General features: G+C 39.9%; 1 protein-coding gene across 3 annotated transcripts in view; it reads left to right on the top strand.

The window, feature by feature from the left end:
- lamb2 (laminin, beta 2 (laminin S)) overlaps nt 1-14,159 on the top strand; it is a 48,594-nt gene that overhangs the window by 20,177 nt on the left and 14,258 nt on the right. For all 3 annotated transcript variants that reach the window (XM_008412796.3, XM_008412798.3, XM_008412797.3), the window contains exons 6-19: nt 67-255; nt 1,759-1,822; nt 3,869-4,071; nt 4,186-4,306; nt 4,417-4,605; nt 5,060-5,239; nt 5,927-6,039; nt 7,827-7,906; nt 9,840-9,975; nt 10,057-10,215; nt 10,821-10,948; nt 11,095-11,227; nt 11,309-11,501; nt 13,473-13,616. In XM_008412796.3, the coding sequence (XP_008411018.2) occupies nt 67-255; nt 1,759-1,822; nt 3,869-4,071; nt 4,186-4,306; nt 4,417-4,605; nt 5,060-5,239; nt 5,927-6,039; nt 7,827-7,906; nt 9,840-9,975; nt 10,057-10,215; nt 10,821-10,948; nt 11,095-11,227; nt 11,309-11,501; nt 13,473-13,616 (2,032 nt within the window). The remainder of the gene's footprint in view (nt 1-66; nt 256-1,758; nt 1,823-3,868; nt 4,072-4,185; nt 4,307-4,416; nt 4,606-5,059; nt 5,240-5,926; nt 6,040-7,826; nt 7,907-9,839; nt 9,976-10,056; nt 10,216-10,820; nt 10,949-11,094; nt 11,228-11,308; nt 11,502-13,472; nt 13,617-14,159) is intronic.

Here is a 14,159-nt window from a genome sequence, read left to right as displayed (position 1 = left end):
CCTGAAACAAATTAGAGTTAGTGCCAGAATACAAAAAAAAAAAGCATTTCATTTTTTTTCTTGCAGACTTTTCGCCCTGCTGCCATGCTTATTGAGCGATCAGCAGATTTTGGTCGAACCTGGCAGATCTATCGCTACTTTGCTCATGACTGTGCTGTTTCCTTCCCTGGAGTCTCTACGGGTCTTCTGCAAAATATCAACGATGTGATCTGTGAGTCACGTTACTCTGACCTGGAGCCGTCGACAGAGGGCGAGGTAAGGCCCACTGGTGCTTATAAAAACATATTTACATGTTGAAGCCCTGCACGGCCTCTAGTGGGTTGTCCTAGGAATGTAAAAAGCTACATTCAATGAATGAATATTACCATTATATTCCAGATGTAGCTGTAGACCACATGTTGTGGTCATTGGTTGATAACAGCAAATTGTAGGGCATTTTATCCATTTGATTGCTGTGAATGAGAAGGTTAGACATGTGGATGTTTATGATCGCGGCAACCATTTTGGATTTGGATCTTTATTGGTGGGGGAAAAAAAATCCCAACCACAATTTAGTATTTTGAACATCTGGAGAGCTTTCTATTAATTTCATTTGGCTTTTGAGTTTAAATCAAGCAAATTTACAATTATTTTTTGGTTGCTATGGTTATTAAGCAATTAGCTTTGGTCTGCTTCTGCAGTTGGAAAAGGCTAATAAAATGGGCAGATGCTTAACTTGTTGAAATTAAGACATAAATGCATCAATAAGTAAAAGGAAAAACATGGAAACAGCATTTTAAAAACTTTAATTTATATTATTTTATTGTATTGTATTTTTTCTATTTGCAAAGCATATTTCAGCAACAAGGCTCTTGCAGGCAAAGTGCTTTACACCATAAAAACATAACATAGTAGCCACCAGTTATGAACAAGCAATAAACATTACATTTTGTTAAATACCATCATCAAGATTATCAAGCAAATGTACATCAAGCATGTTGATCAATGTTCTAATAATGAATCAAAAGCAACTCTAAACATGTGGGGTTTTCTACTGTGTTTCAGCCCTTATGCAGTCTTCTGGAAGTTTGTTCCAGAATTGTGGTATATAGAAGCTGAATGCTGATTCTGTCCGATTTATGTCCCTAAATGTATAATTAATTGGAAATGAACTTCAAAAAAATATTTTGAAAGTCAATTAAATGATAATGGGTTAAAGTTCTCCTTTCTCAATTAATTGGTGCATTTTAAGTGTATGCCATGTCATTTATAAATTTCTGTTTTTATTTTTCAGTTTTGGTCCTCCATACAATTGTTTATCAATTACTTTACCGCATTCTTAAAACATAACTTGAAGGAAACACTTATCGTCTTGATAACAAATTAGGGAGTTACTTCTATGTCCTCTGTCTCTTTGCTTACCTCAGCACAAAGCCTCATGTTCTTCTGTTTAAGGTTGAATTGATACTTAGAAAGTAGGGTCCAAATAACTGCAGTTTTTAAAAAGTTGTACATTTTATTTTCCTTACTTATTTGGGCCATTAAGTTTGGGAGAGCGCAGCATGCCACATTAAAAACAGTTTGTGTGGAGAAGACATTAAAAAAAAAGTTCCGTTTTTAAATGAGCCCTAAGCATATCAAAGCATAACCACCATCTCTTGTGCTCAGATCAAATGTACCATTTAAGCCTTTCTGGATCTGTGAATATTTGGGCTCATGGTGCCCAAATTAGCTCTAACAGTCATATGTGAGGGGATAATGTGTGTTTTCCTGACCTAGGTCATCTACAGAGTGTTGGATCCAGCTATCAAGATTGAGGATCCATACAGCCCCAACATTCAGGGTAGGTCCTACTTCCTGCTCATATTGGGATAAAGTAAAACAGCTGTGTTTGAGAATGTATGTGATGTATATTAAAATTAAATAAGTTACTTTAAATAAAACATTTCAAGCCATTTAACACCATTGTAGACTACCAATGTCTGGGGTTGTTAAACATTTAGAGGAATAAAATATGTTGTTGACTTAAAACTGCAATAATTAACTTTTGTAAAAAAAAATGTTTTTACATATTTGTTAAACTATCGTCATGTCCTCATAATGTGACAAATAATCTGTGAAAAGATTATTGTTCCTGAGCTGCTATTGCAGTCTGAAGAAATGTACCACTCCCAACCAGAAACAACCAATCAGAACCAGGAAGAAGAGGAGGATAGCAAGGGCAGAAAGTGGCTCACAAATTTGCTTGATTGACTGCATTAAGACTCTCCTCCTGGCTCTGATTGGTTGTTTCTAGTTCACACAGAGAGATGGCAGAGGAGCTCACTTTTTTATTTTATTTTTGTCACCAATTATCTGTCTCATACAGCCTGTCATGACATAGTGATGGTGTCAATATATATATGTAAAAATTATTTTTAATAAAAGTTAGCTTTATTGACCCCGTTGAAGTTGTGTCAGAATGGAGGAAAACCACAGAGGAAACCCACCTGAGGAGTTTTGCCTTTTCCTTTCTGTGTTTCCATTTGTCACCGTAAGTCAAACTCCAGCCAACACATATAGCTGCTGTCATCCGGCTGTGACATATTACAGACAGACAGCCAGTCTCTCTGGGCTGTGAAACATGTTCCTGCTGAGTCGAAGACATGGTGCGATGGGAAAAGCAGCTGTTTCTCTCCCACACAACCCTCATGTTTAAACTGGCAGGACTTAAGAGCTGTTCCCAGAAACCCCTGCTTTGTTTCCAGCACAGCAGCCAAGCCTGTCATCCTCTGTTGTGAAATAATTCATTGGAAGTGGCACGCAGGAAGTCATCTAACCCCCTCACCTCAAATGAATCCATATTTATGGGCATGTGGTACAATTAGTTAGTGTACTGTTAATGCCTTTTTGGACAGGATTCCTGTTTGTTTTGAAATTGGTCAAGTTTGTTTGATGATTATATTAACTTATTGACTGAAGTTTTATTATTATTGAAATAGAAGAACTGTCAAAAAGGAGATGACCAAAGCTTTTTGTTTCATCCAAGACACACATGAGGGTCAGAGTCTTTTGTCCTGAACATTGAGAGTCATCTGAGAACAATCTTTTAGTCACATTCTTAAGGCTTGGAAACTCAGTAGTTTAGAAGTGCATTAAAAACTAACTACATTTTATAAGGGGTGCGCTGATTGCAGTTTTCAGGCCAATCTTTAAAAAGCCTAACCTGCTAGTTTTTTATCTGAAAGGGCCCTAAATATAACTACAAAGTTTATAAGCCCTGAAAGTTTTCTGTGAGCCTGGGATCAGTACCTTGTGATGGTCACTTCAAAACATTGACTTTGTTGCCTTAAGCCACATATAATTTAAGAGACCCCATTTCTGCGACTGCAAGCTTTTGGCTTGCAGTCGTTTGGCTTGCAAGGTTCCCCTGTTTGTCAACCCAATATGAATCCAAAAATCTGTCATCTTTTCTTTATTGCAAACTGTAATCAGGCATCAAACATACATTTATCTTTTGGTCTTACTATGGGACAGTATATTCTTGGGAAAGAGAGTGGGACCAGAAATAACATATTTCAAAGGAGATCAGAAGGATGGTGGGTTTTTGGACAGGACAGCTGTACTGTTGCAGCAAAATGTCTCACTCCTTTCCCTCAAAGATTGAAAGAGCATAAATATGATAACCTTGATATTTCTGACTTACCCTCTCCAAAAGGACAAAGAGCAGATAGTTGCATAAGTGAGCTAAACACAGAATTCCATTGCTGTCTCTGTAAAGGTTTCCATCTGTCCAGAAATGGCTCTGCAATGGAACAGTATGGCATGGCACTAGGAGTCTTGGTGCGACTCTAATCTTAATGTTGTCTCATGATCATGTTTCTGACTCTAAATCCATTATTTCATTCAGACCAACTGAAGATCACTAACTTAAGACTGAACTTCACCAAACTTCACACACTTGGAGACACCCTGGTGGACAACAGAGCTGAAATTAAAGAGAAATACTACTACGCCATATACGAACTTGTTGTACGTGGAAACTGCTTTTGCTATGGCCACGCCTCTGAGTGTGCACCCATTGAAGGCATCAGGGACGACATAGAAGGAATGGTAAGTGCTGAGGATTTACATCTAAAGCATTTCAAGCATTTTACAACTCCTTTTTTCCCCCCATCCATATTGATTGAATTTTCTTTTACTCGGGTCCGTCTCAACTCTTTCAAGGTTCATGGCAGATGTGTGTGTAACCATAACACAAAAGGTTTGAACTGTGAGCAATGCGGTGATTTCTACAATGACCAGCCTTGGAGACCAGCTGAGGGCCGCAACACACACGCTTGCAAGAGTTAGTCTTCACTCTAGATATAAATGATAGTGTCTGCCATAGTAAAATCTTGGGAACATTTCTTGAGCTGTGGCTTGTTTTTGTCTGAGTAAATATGTCTTCAAATTCAGAGTGTGACTGCAGCGACCATTCAGATAAGTGTCACTTTGACATGGCGGTCTATTTGGCCACTGGAAACACGAGTGGAGGGGTGTGTGATGACTGCCAGCACAACACAATGGGCCGAAATTGTGAGATCTGCAAACCGTTCTTCTACAAAGATCCCACAAGGCACATAAGAGACCCCCGTGTTTGCATAGGTGAGTGTGTGGATGGTAAATAAATAAATTTGTAACGGGTCTATAAAAAGATATTGTTGGATATGAATAACATTCATGTCGTCTGTTGAAGTTTGAAATGATTGGATCCAATTTTACCCAATCGCCAACATTTGGTTATGATGTGTGTAATACCAGATGTGCTATGAAGCGTCCTAGAAATTGCTAGAAACAACCATCCCCAACTGCAAAAAGAGAAGTATTGAGCCAAACGACATCTTTGCCAGCAACAAAATGTCTTAAACATTCCTCTTATGAACAATACGCTACAGAAAGAACAAACCAGAACTAACATATCAGAGGAACTCCATAATACTACCACCAGTGGAAATCGCACTAAGTGCACATAAGAAATAGAATAGATCTTTAGATTTTCTCAAGCTGTAGTTTTGACTGACAAATAATAATAATAACCAGGACACATTTGCCCTTCCAGCTTGTGATTGTGACCCAGATGGCTCAGAGAATGGAGGACTGTGTGACAGCCACACTGACCCGTCGCTCGGCATGGTGGGAGGCCAGTGCCGTTGTAAGCCTAACGTAGTAGGGCCACGCTGCGACAAGTGCAAGACCGGCTTCTTTGGCCTGAGCGCCAACAACCCTGTGGGATGCCAACGTGAGTGCAGTTTTAGTTTTCTTATTTGATTGTCTTGGAGAAATTTTTGCTTTTTGATTGTAATGTCTGTGAAGGTAAAATATATGGTAACACTTTATTTGAAGGGGGGTGAATAAGACTGTCATGACACTGTCATAAACATGACATAACACATGTCATGAACATGAATAAGCCTTCATGAATATTTATGACTGTTGTCATAAGGCGTCATTCGGTAAATTATGACACTTAATACAAAGTTGACATTATTCAAAATGTCTTTGTTATGATAACTTGACATTAACCAAGAAATCATTACTGTTTAAACTTTAGCTTTAATAACATAAAGTTACCTAATTTTTAAAGTGTAATCAGTAATACTTTTAGAAAAAATTTATATCAGTAATGATTTCTTGGTTAATGTCAAGTTGTCATAACAAAGACATTTTGAATAATGTCAACTTTGTATTAAAAGTGTCATAATTTACCGAATGACGCTTTATGACAACAGTTATAAATATTCATGAAGGCTTATTCATGTTCATCACAGGTGTTTATGAAAGTGTCATGTCAGTCTTATTCACCCTCCTTCAAATAAAGTGTTACCAAATATACAGACTATGTTTGTAAGGAATGTAAAAAATATCTTAACTAGTTATGTATCTGTGACTTTTTCTCCTCTGTAACATTTTTTTCTTCATCCTCAAGCCTGTCGATGCGACTCCAGAGGAACCGTGTTGGGCAGCTCCATGTGTGACCCATTCAGTGGAGACTGCATCTGCAAGCGACTTGTCATCGGACGCTTCTGTGACCAGTGTCTAGTAAGATAACACAAAACATTATTTCAGGCCTTGGATTTTTTAGTATTTAATTTCATTAGTCATCAATAAAATAAGTTATGTATCTTTTGATAAATGCTTCTGTTTGTTTATGTGTAGGTCTATTTATCTTTGAAAAATAATTTCTCTGTTACCTTTATTATTAATACTTTTTTAAAGTTAGGTAGACTGAAAAGTTGTAAACTACAGAACCACATTCAGCTGAGTTTGATTGATGCTGAATGAAGTGTATAGTATTAAAGTAAATGCACCAAATGAAGCTTTTTAGCAGTGGCTCATTTACAGTGCCTTTAAACCAATAATTCATGCGGTGCTGAGGTGGCGCAGGGGTTAAGCACAACCCACATATGGAGGCCTTAGACCTCGATGTGGCTGTCGCAGGTTAAATTAACAGCCTGGTGACCTTTGCAGCATGTCTTCCCCTTTCTCTCATTACCCACTTTCCTGTCAATTCACTGACAAATAAAGGCCACTAGAGCCAATAAAACTTCTCAAAAATAATAATTCGTGTCCCTTGACCATGTGCATTTTGTCATCTTCAAACCACAATCTGCAGTGTGAAAAAAGGTGCTCTGGTTGTCATGCTGCTGGGATGCTTTTATTACCATTCAGCAGTACGTTTATCCCAAAGCATCACCTTTTTACCCAAAGTGCCTTCTTGAACCCGCAGTGTCCAGCTGAGCTTCTCAAACCATTTATCAGTTCAGCACTCCTAACAACGTTGTAAATTAGTTTACGTAAAAACATTCTTTTGGTGATTTCCTGAAGGTGGAACATCAGAAAGAGCAGGAGTTTCTTAATGCGACTGAAATCAATTTCAAAGAATCAAAGGTTTTAAGCCATGTTTGATATAGTCATCATTTTAACCCTTTAAGGTCACTCACAAACTCTAACAAACATGCTGCTAGTCCAAAAATCTCGCCAAAAACGTTTCTAGTAAAATCCAAAACGTCAATACAATCGGTTCTCTTCCTGTTTCCAAATCTCTCTCCAGAGCCGCTGTTTCACTGCGTCTCTCACTCTACTCTATTTTGTAGACAAAATTTTACAAACTGTGAACTTTTTCTTTCCACTTCATAAAACTCCAGAAAAATATGTTGACATTTATGCTTTTTAAAAGGACAAAATGTGAAAAGTTTTAAGGGTTGTGAATATGTTTTCAAGGCACGGTAACAATCATGTAGACATTTTTGTGTGCCTAGCAACCCAAGCTGTTAAACAGTGACGAGCCTTCTGTTATAATTCAACCCCTTGTCCTGAACCTACTCAGCCAGGAATAGCATGGGCAGGAATCTGAGCTCCTGCCTGGGTCATGGCTCTAAATTTAGCCGAGGGATTTAAGGTTTGTCCGGCTGGTGTGAGTTACAGTGGTCTTAAAATGGTCAAACCTTGATGTGTTCCGGGTGTGTGGATCCGGTTGATAAGCCTGATTTATGGTCTTTTCTTACAGATCTGAACTGAGCATGTGATTATTTCATCATCTTGTGTAGAACTCGCATCATTTGGCAAAGTACAATAAAAATCTGGTGACTGTTTACATACTGTGAACTGTTCTTGTTTTCTAAGAAAGCAGATAAACTTTAATAATGTTCTCAGAAAGAGAAGTAGACTTTCTATGAAGTCTACTATATGTAGCTATATCCTGGTAAACTGTTGTTGCTCTATCTGCCTTAAAGTCTCACTGCAGGAAAAGTGTTGCAGCTGTTCAACTCTTTCTTCTTTTTGTGTCTGTCAATCATTGCCTTCTCTCTATCATCATATAACTCTAGTCCGAACACTGGGGGCTGAGCCACGACCTGAACGGATGCAGAGGTTGTGAATGTGATATTGGAGGGGCGCTCGACAACCAGTGAGTGGCGCCGTAAATTCAATCAGAAATCGATTTATTCTTTGACGATTCCATTCAGGTTCTGAACATTTTCCATATATGTGTTGTATTTCCAACATACAATAATTAAACTTGATTTATCTCTATAAATTGAATTGTGTTTACATTTACTGGAATTATTCTGCGGCATGGGGCAAAAAATAAATATGCCCCAGTTTCCCAAATTTTAGGAGATCGGCAATCAGTCAATACTTGAATGTGAAACCGATCTTATTCACCAATCTCATCTACCTCCACAAAGGTCTGAAAATCAGTCGCTGCCCCTTTTTGCTCTGTCGTAAAAGAGGTTTGCCTGGCCAACCTGGCCACCAGGTCACGTCACACATGTGCCTGGTTAACAACAGCGAAGAAAGCTTCATGGAAAAACTGCAAACATCACAAATCTTTCATGATATATTTGAACTGTAGTATTTATTGCTGCCAAACACAATATGTAAATCTTGATGCCTATCTGATGTCACCATAGTTTATATATAATGTATGTTAACTTGTAACCGTCCCATTTCAACGAGTTGTATAAAATATCTGTTAAAATTAGGAATCGTGGGCTGCACAGTGGCACAGTTGGTAGAGCTGTTGCCTTGCAGCAGGAAGGTTCTGGGTTCGATTACCGGCCCCAGTCTTTCTGCATGGAGTTTGCATGTTCTCCCTGTGCATGCGTGGGTTTTCTCCGGGTACTCCGGTTTCCTCCCACAGTCCAAAAACATGACTGTCAGGTTAATTGGCCTCTCCAAATTGCCCCTAGGTGTGAGTGTGTGTGTGCATGGTTGCTTGTCCTGTGTGTCTCTGTGTTGCCCTGCGACAGACTGGCGACCTGTCCAGGGTGACCCCGCCTCTCGCCCGGTACGCTAGCTGGAGATAGGCAACAGCAACCCTCCTGACCCCACTGAGGGACAAGGGTGTAAGACAATGGATGGATGGATTAGGAATCGTGTATATGGTTTAAATGATTTTGCACCCACACTCCTGATGTTATTTCATGTAAGTTATATGACTTGGTGAGCTTAATATTTTTCTCTTTGTACACCTTTTGTTTTTTATAGAGTTTTGCTAAAGGTAGGTCTAAATATCCTCTTTAAACACTTCAACTATAATCAAGAGTTAATGGCCTGTAAACTCAGACCTTATTAGAGTTCGAGCTCCACAATGTGTTTCTCATTAGGTAATTTCTTCACTACATTACATATCAATTAGAATTGCTGTGTAAAGGGTTTAGCCACAGCTATTGGCACAAATAACAATAAGAGTTCTCAGTGAAGAATTCTTGATCACTTTGATCTGTACATTTCACAGCACAGCCAAAACTTCCCACAGCTCCAACAGTTTCTGTTCAGCTCTTTTTCTTTTTGTCATCTGCCCATCTATTAGAAGCAATTATGGCAAGATTACATGCTCTTAGAGTTTCCCGCTAAACAATAAGAGATGAGCTATAGACCCATGCAATAAACTACAATATTTTTGAAAAGTTCATTGATTGAACTTTATCTCAAAGTGAAACACATTATATAGATTAATTACAGACAGAGATGGATGTTTGAAAGACGTTATTTCTGTTATTTATGAGGATCTTCAACTTTCAGCTAATAAAAACAGGACATTTAAAATTAGAATATTACTCCACACCATTAAGAAAACTATTTCTAATACAGAAAAACAAACTTAATAAAAAGTATGTTTAATATCTAACATTTTTCCATTTAAAAAAATACTTTTTATTTGATGAACCAGTTTCATTGGAATGGATATTCTATTTTTTTTTAATATGACTGTACATTATATTTAGCAGCATGTTCATCCATTAATTCCAAACCTCCTTAAGACGTTAGTGTTAGCTCTGTAAGGATTTGTAGGGCAACATTAGTCCTAAATACCACTGTGTATGCACTCTTTTTAGATGCTCCATGGATAGTGGTCAGTGTCGCTGCCGCAGTCACATAATGGGACGTGATTGCACGCAGGTGGAGTCTGGATATTTTTTTATGGCTCTGGATCACTTCGTTTATGAAGCTGAATTTGCTCAAATGGGGCAGGTAAGTTTTACTGCATTTTCAACAGAAACCTTTTCAACTTTGATATATTTGATCTGTTTGTTTCCGGGTGCATGGTTTCAGGGTTGCACCTTAGAGACCAGGGAACATCAGCCCGGTCGACCCGCTCAGTGGACAGATATCGGCTTCGCTCAGGTCCCTCAAGGCGGCACTTTGGAGTTTCTGATAAATAACATACCTTACTCTATGGAATACGATTTAGTCATCCGCTACGAATCCCAGGTGTGTATTATGACTTATGTTAATCTGAGGTCTTTTTTGGTTGTGTACTCCTCAGCTATGAATGAGAAGTTGAATGGAATCTAGCCTGACTATAATGCTGTATCAAATTAAAATAACTTTTAAACATGGACATTTCTGACTGTTATTAACAGCAGACATAACTTGTCAGTCAGCTTTCTGTCAAATGGAGCAAAATGGGCCGATGACTGATTTTAAGGTAGATTGGTTCGGTGGATAAGATCAGTTTCACATTGTCAATCTTCCAAAACCATGGGATTTATCGATGTATCCCTAACCCAACCCTTTATGCTGCCTTCTTGTCTTCATGTGTTCAAAAATGATTCCCTGTTTCATTGCCCTAACAAATAACCTTTTTTTTGGCTTCTTTAGTTTTGATTTCTTTGTATGCGTGGACTACTTGGGTTGCTACTGACATCTGTTGTGAATTTCCTTTTAATTGGTTTGTTATAAATATTTTTAATAAGAAACACATTGGTGTGTTTGACACTTGTTTTCCCTGCTGTACATTGGTCTTAGTTGGGTTGTTTTTTTTAGTTTATTTGCCTGGGAACCATTTCAAGGAATTTATACCCTCTGAACTCTAGATGCCCCGGGACTGGGAGGAGGTGCAGATAACCGTGATCCGTCCAAGTTCCATTCCCACCAGCAGCCCTTGTGGGAACACCATCCCAGATGACGACAGACTCACCGTCCCTCTGCCAGCCGGAGCCAGGTGTGCGACTCATGCAAACAAGCAATCTCCCACATGGACACACACAGATTTCTTTACACACTTGTATATTCTCATCCAAGCACCAACACTTGTGAGCTTCTCTTTCAGTGTTGATGGGAACTGAGTGCTACCTCTGTTTTCCCAAGGTTTGTGGTTCTTCCTCAGCCAGTGTGTTTGGAGAGAGGTGTGACATACTCCCTCCGCTTGGAGTTCACACGTTATCAAGATGCTAACAGCATCCTCAATGGAGCAGACTACGCTGTCATCCTCATAGACTCTGTGAGATTAAATTGCGTCTTTGGATCTGCAGTTCTAGTGTCTGGTGATATCCTCTGACTGTAATGGTTGTCTCCACTCCAGATTGTGCTGATGCCGCGTCACTCCTCCATGGAGATGTTCAACACTGGGGATCTTGCCTCAAACGTCAGGAAGCAGACCTTTGAGCGGTACCGGTGCCACGAGGGAGCAAGGAGTGTGATCCGCCCACAGATCAGTGATACCTGTGCTAAACTCATCAGCAGCATGTCAGCCGTTATTAATGATGGAGCCCTGGGTGAGGAAATGACAGTCTCTTTCGCTTACATTTTTATATATATAAATGACATTCTCTTTCGCTTACATTTAAGTGAAAGAGAATGTCTTATATACACTGCTCAAAAAAATAAAGGGAACACTCAAATAACACATCCTAGATCTGAATAAATGAAATATTCTCATTGAATACTTTGTTTTGTACAAAGTTGAATGTACTGACAACAAAATCACACAAAAATCATCAATGGAAATCAAATTTATTAACCAATGGAGGCCTGGATTTGGAGCCACGCACAAAATGAAAGTGAAAAAACACACTACAGGCTGATCCAACTTTAATGCAATGTCCTTAAAACAAGTCAAAATGAGGCTCAGTATTGTGTGTGGCCTCCACGTGCCTGTATGACCTCCCTACAATGCCTGGGCATGCTCCTGATGAGGTGGCGCCAACTCCTGGACAGTCTGTGGTGCAACGTGACGTTGGTGGATGGAGCGAGACATGATGTCCCAGATGTGCTCAATCGGATTCAGGTCTGGGGAACAGGCGGGCCAGTCCATAGCTTCAATGCCTTCATCTTGCAGGAACTGTTGACACACTCCAGCCACATGAGGTCTAGCATTGTCCTGCATTAGGAGGAACCCAGGGCCAACCGCACCAGCATATGGTCTCACAAGGGGTCTGAGGATCTCATCTCGGTACCTAATGGCAGTCAGGCTACCTTTGGTGAGCACATGGAGGGCTGTGTGGCCCTCCAAAGAAATGCCACCCCACACCATTACTGACCCACTGCCAAACCGGTCATGCTGAAGGATGTTGCAGGCAGACCGCTCTCCACGGCGTCTCCAGACTCTGTCACGTCTGTCACATGTGCTCAGTGTGAACCTGCTTTCATCTGTGAAGAGCACAAGGCGCCAGTGGCGAATTTGCCAATCCTGGTGTTCTCTGGCAAATGCCAAGCGTCCTGCACGGTGTTGGTCTGTGAGCACAACCCCCATCTGTGGACGTCGGGCCCTCATACCATCCTCGTGGAGTTGGTTTTTAACCGTTTGTGCAGACACATGCACATTTGTGGCCTGCTGGAGGTCATTTTGCAGGGCTCTGGCAGTGCTCCTCCTGTTCCTTTTTGCACAAAGGTGGAGGTAGTGGTCCTGCTGCTGGGTTGTTGCCCTCCTACGGCCTCCTCCACGTCTCCTGGTGTACTGGCCTGTCTCCTGGTAGCGCCTCCAGCCTCTGGACACTACGCTGACAGACACAGAAAACCTTCTTGCCACAGCTCGCATTGATGTGCCATCCTGGATGTCAGAATAGAACTTTTTTTTGTGCTGTTTTCCATTGGATTTGTTTGCTAACCTCTAAAAATAACAGAAAAGGTCTGACTATACAGGGGAAACTGACCCACATAACCATGACAAGTTTGTTTTCCTGGGGAAGATCCGTTAAGAGGAGCTTATTAGACCCAAAAGTCTACCAAAGTTTTACACTCAGTTAAATTCAATTAGAAGTAAATCATTTTGAAACAGGACAGATGTAAAAGGCTGAAGATGGGGTTATTTTTCATGTCTTTTGTATTATAATTTTAATGTTTTTCATTTGTTTATGTAAGTTAATTTTGCTTCAGTAGTGAATTACTGCATGTAAAATAATGCTTTGATAAATTTTGTTCATGTCTGCAACAGGTTATCCCTGTTTCCCTCCTGATGTAGAATGTCAGACATTGCTGAGTCAGAAGTGAGGTAGGCTGGAGGGGAGAGAGAGGGACATTACGAAACAAGAGATCAGCCCCTTAAAGAAACAGTTGAAACAAAGAAGATAACGTTCAAACTGTTGAGATGAGGTCCAAAACATACAGAAGCCTGTGCATTAATTGCACAGTTAGAACATTAATGGTGTGTGATTAACCTGTTAACTTTGGCAGCCCTAATATACACATATAGATATATATATTTCAACTTTGGCTGAAATATATATATCATGTTTTTGCTCCACCAGCTTGCAACTGTGACCCTCAGGGGTCCATCAGCTCCCTTTGTGATCCCCGTGGGGGCCAGTGTCGCTGCAGGTCCAACATCATTGGTCGGCGCTGTGACAAGTGTGCACCGGGAACCTATGGCTTCGGACCCTCAGGCTGCATACGTGAGGAACTCGCATAAAGACACAGAATATCTTCTTAATTCCTCTACAGGGCTTTTGCTTAACTTTAAGATTAAGAGTGTAGTGGAGTTTTCTGAAAGTTAGAAAACAATATCCATGCTTTGGATATACTTTGTTCAATAAATCTGTGATTTTGTCAATCAGACAGCTGTAAGACGTGAACTTCACAATTCTGGCCTTTATGTAGGAGTGTCGAGAAGAAAGGGATGGTTAAAAGAAAGTCATACAAAGTCCTGTTGGAGAGAACCAGAGCATCACCTAGGCATGAAAACTATTGTTCAGATGCTTTCCTTCCGTTTTGACCCAGCTTGAGATATTTTGCAAGGAAGAATTTGCAGAAATATTTTATTTTAGTTGTAGATATTACAAAGCTGGTGGAGACATTCCCAAAAGGGTTTACAGCTGTAATCACAGCAAAAATAGTAGAAGTAGCAATGCTGAGTCACTGGTTGGGGGCAAATTCAAATGCACTGCACACTTTTCAGGCTTTAATCTAAAAAATTATATAATTTTCCCTCTGCATCA

The sequence above is a fragment of the Poecilia reticulata genome, chromosome 7 (assembly GCF_904066995.2).
Source record: "Poecilia reticulata chromosome 7, P_reticulata-male-v2, whole genome shotgun sequence".
NCBI classification, from domain to species: domain Eukaryota; kingdom Metazoa; phylum Chordata; class Actinopteri; order Cyprinodontiformes; family Poeciliidae; genus Poecilia; species Poecilia reticulata.
Note: the sequence above shows the minus strand (reverse complement) of the source record. Positions and strands in the feature narration are given on the sequence as shown.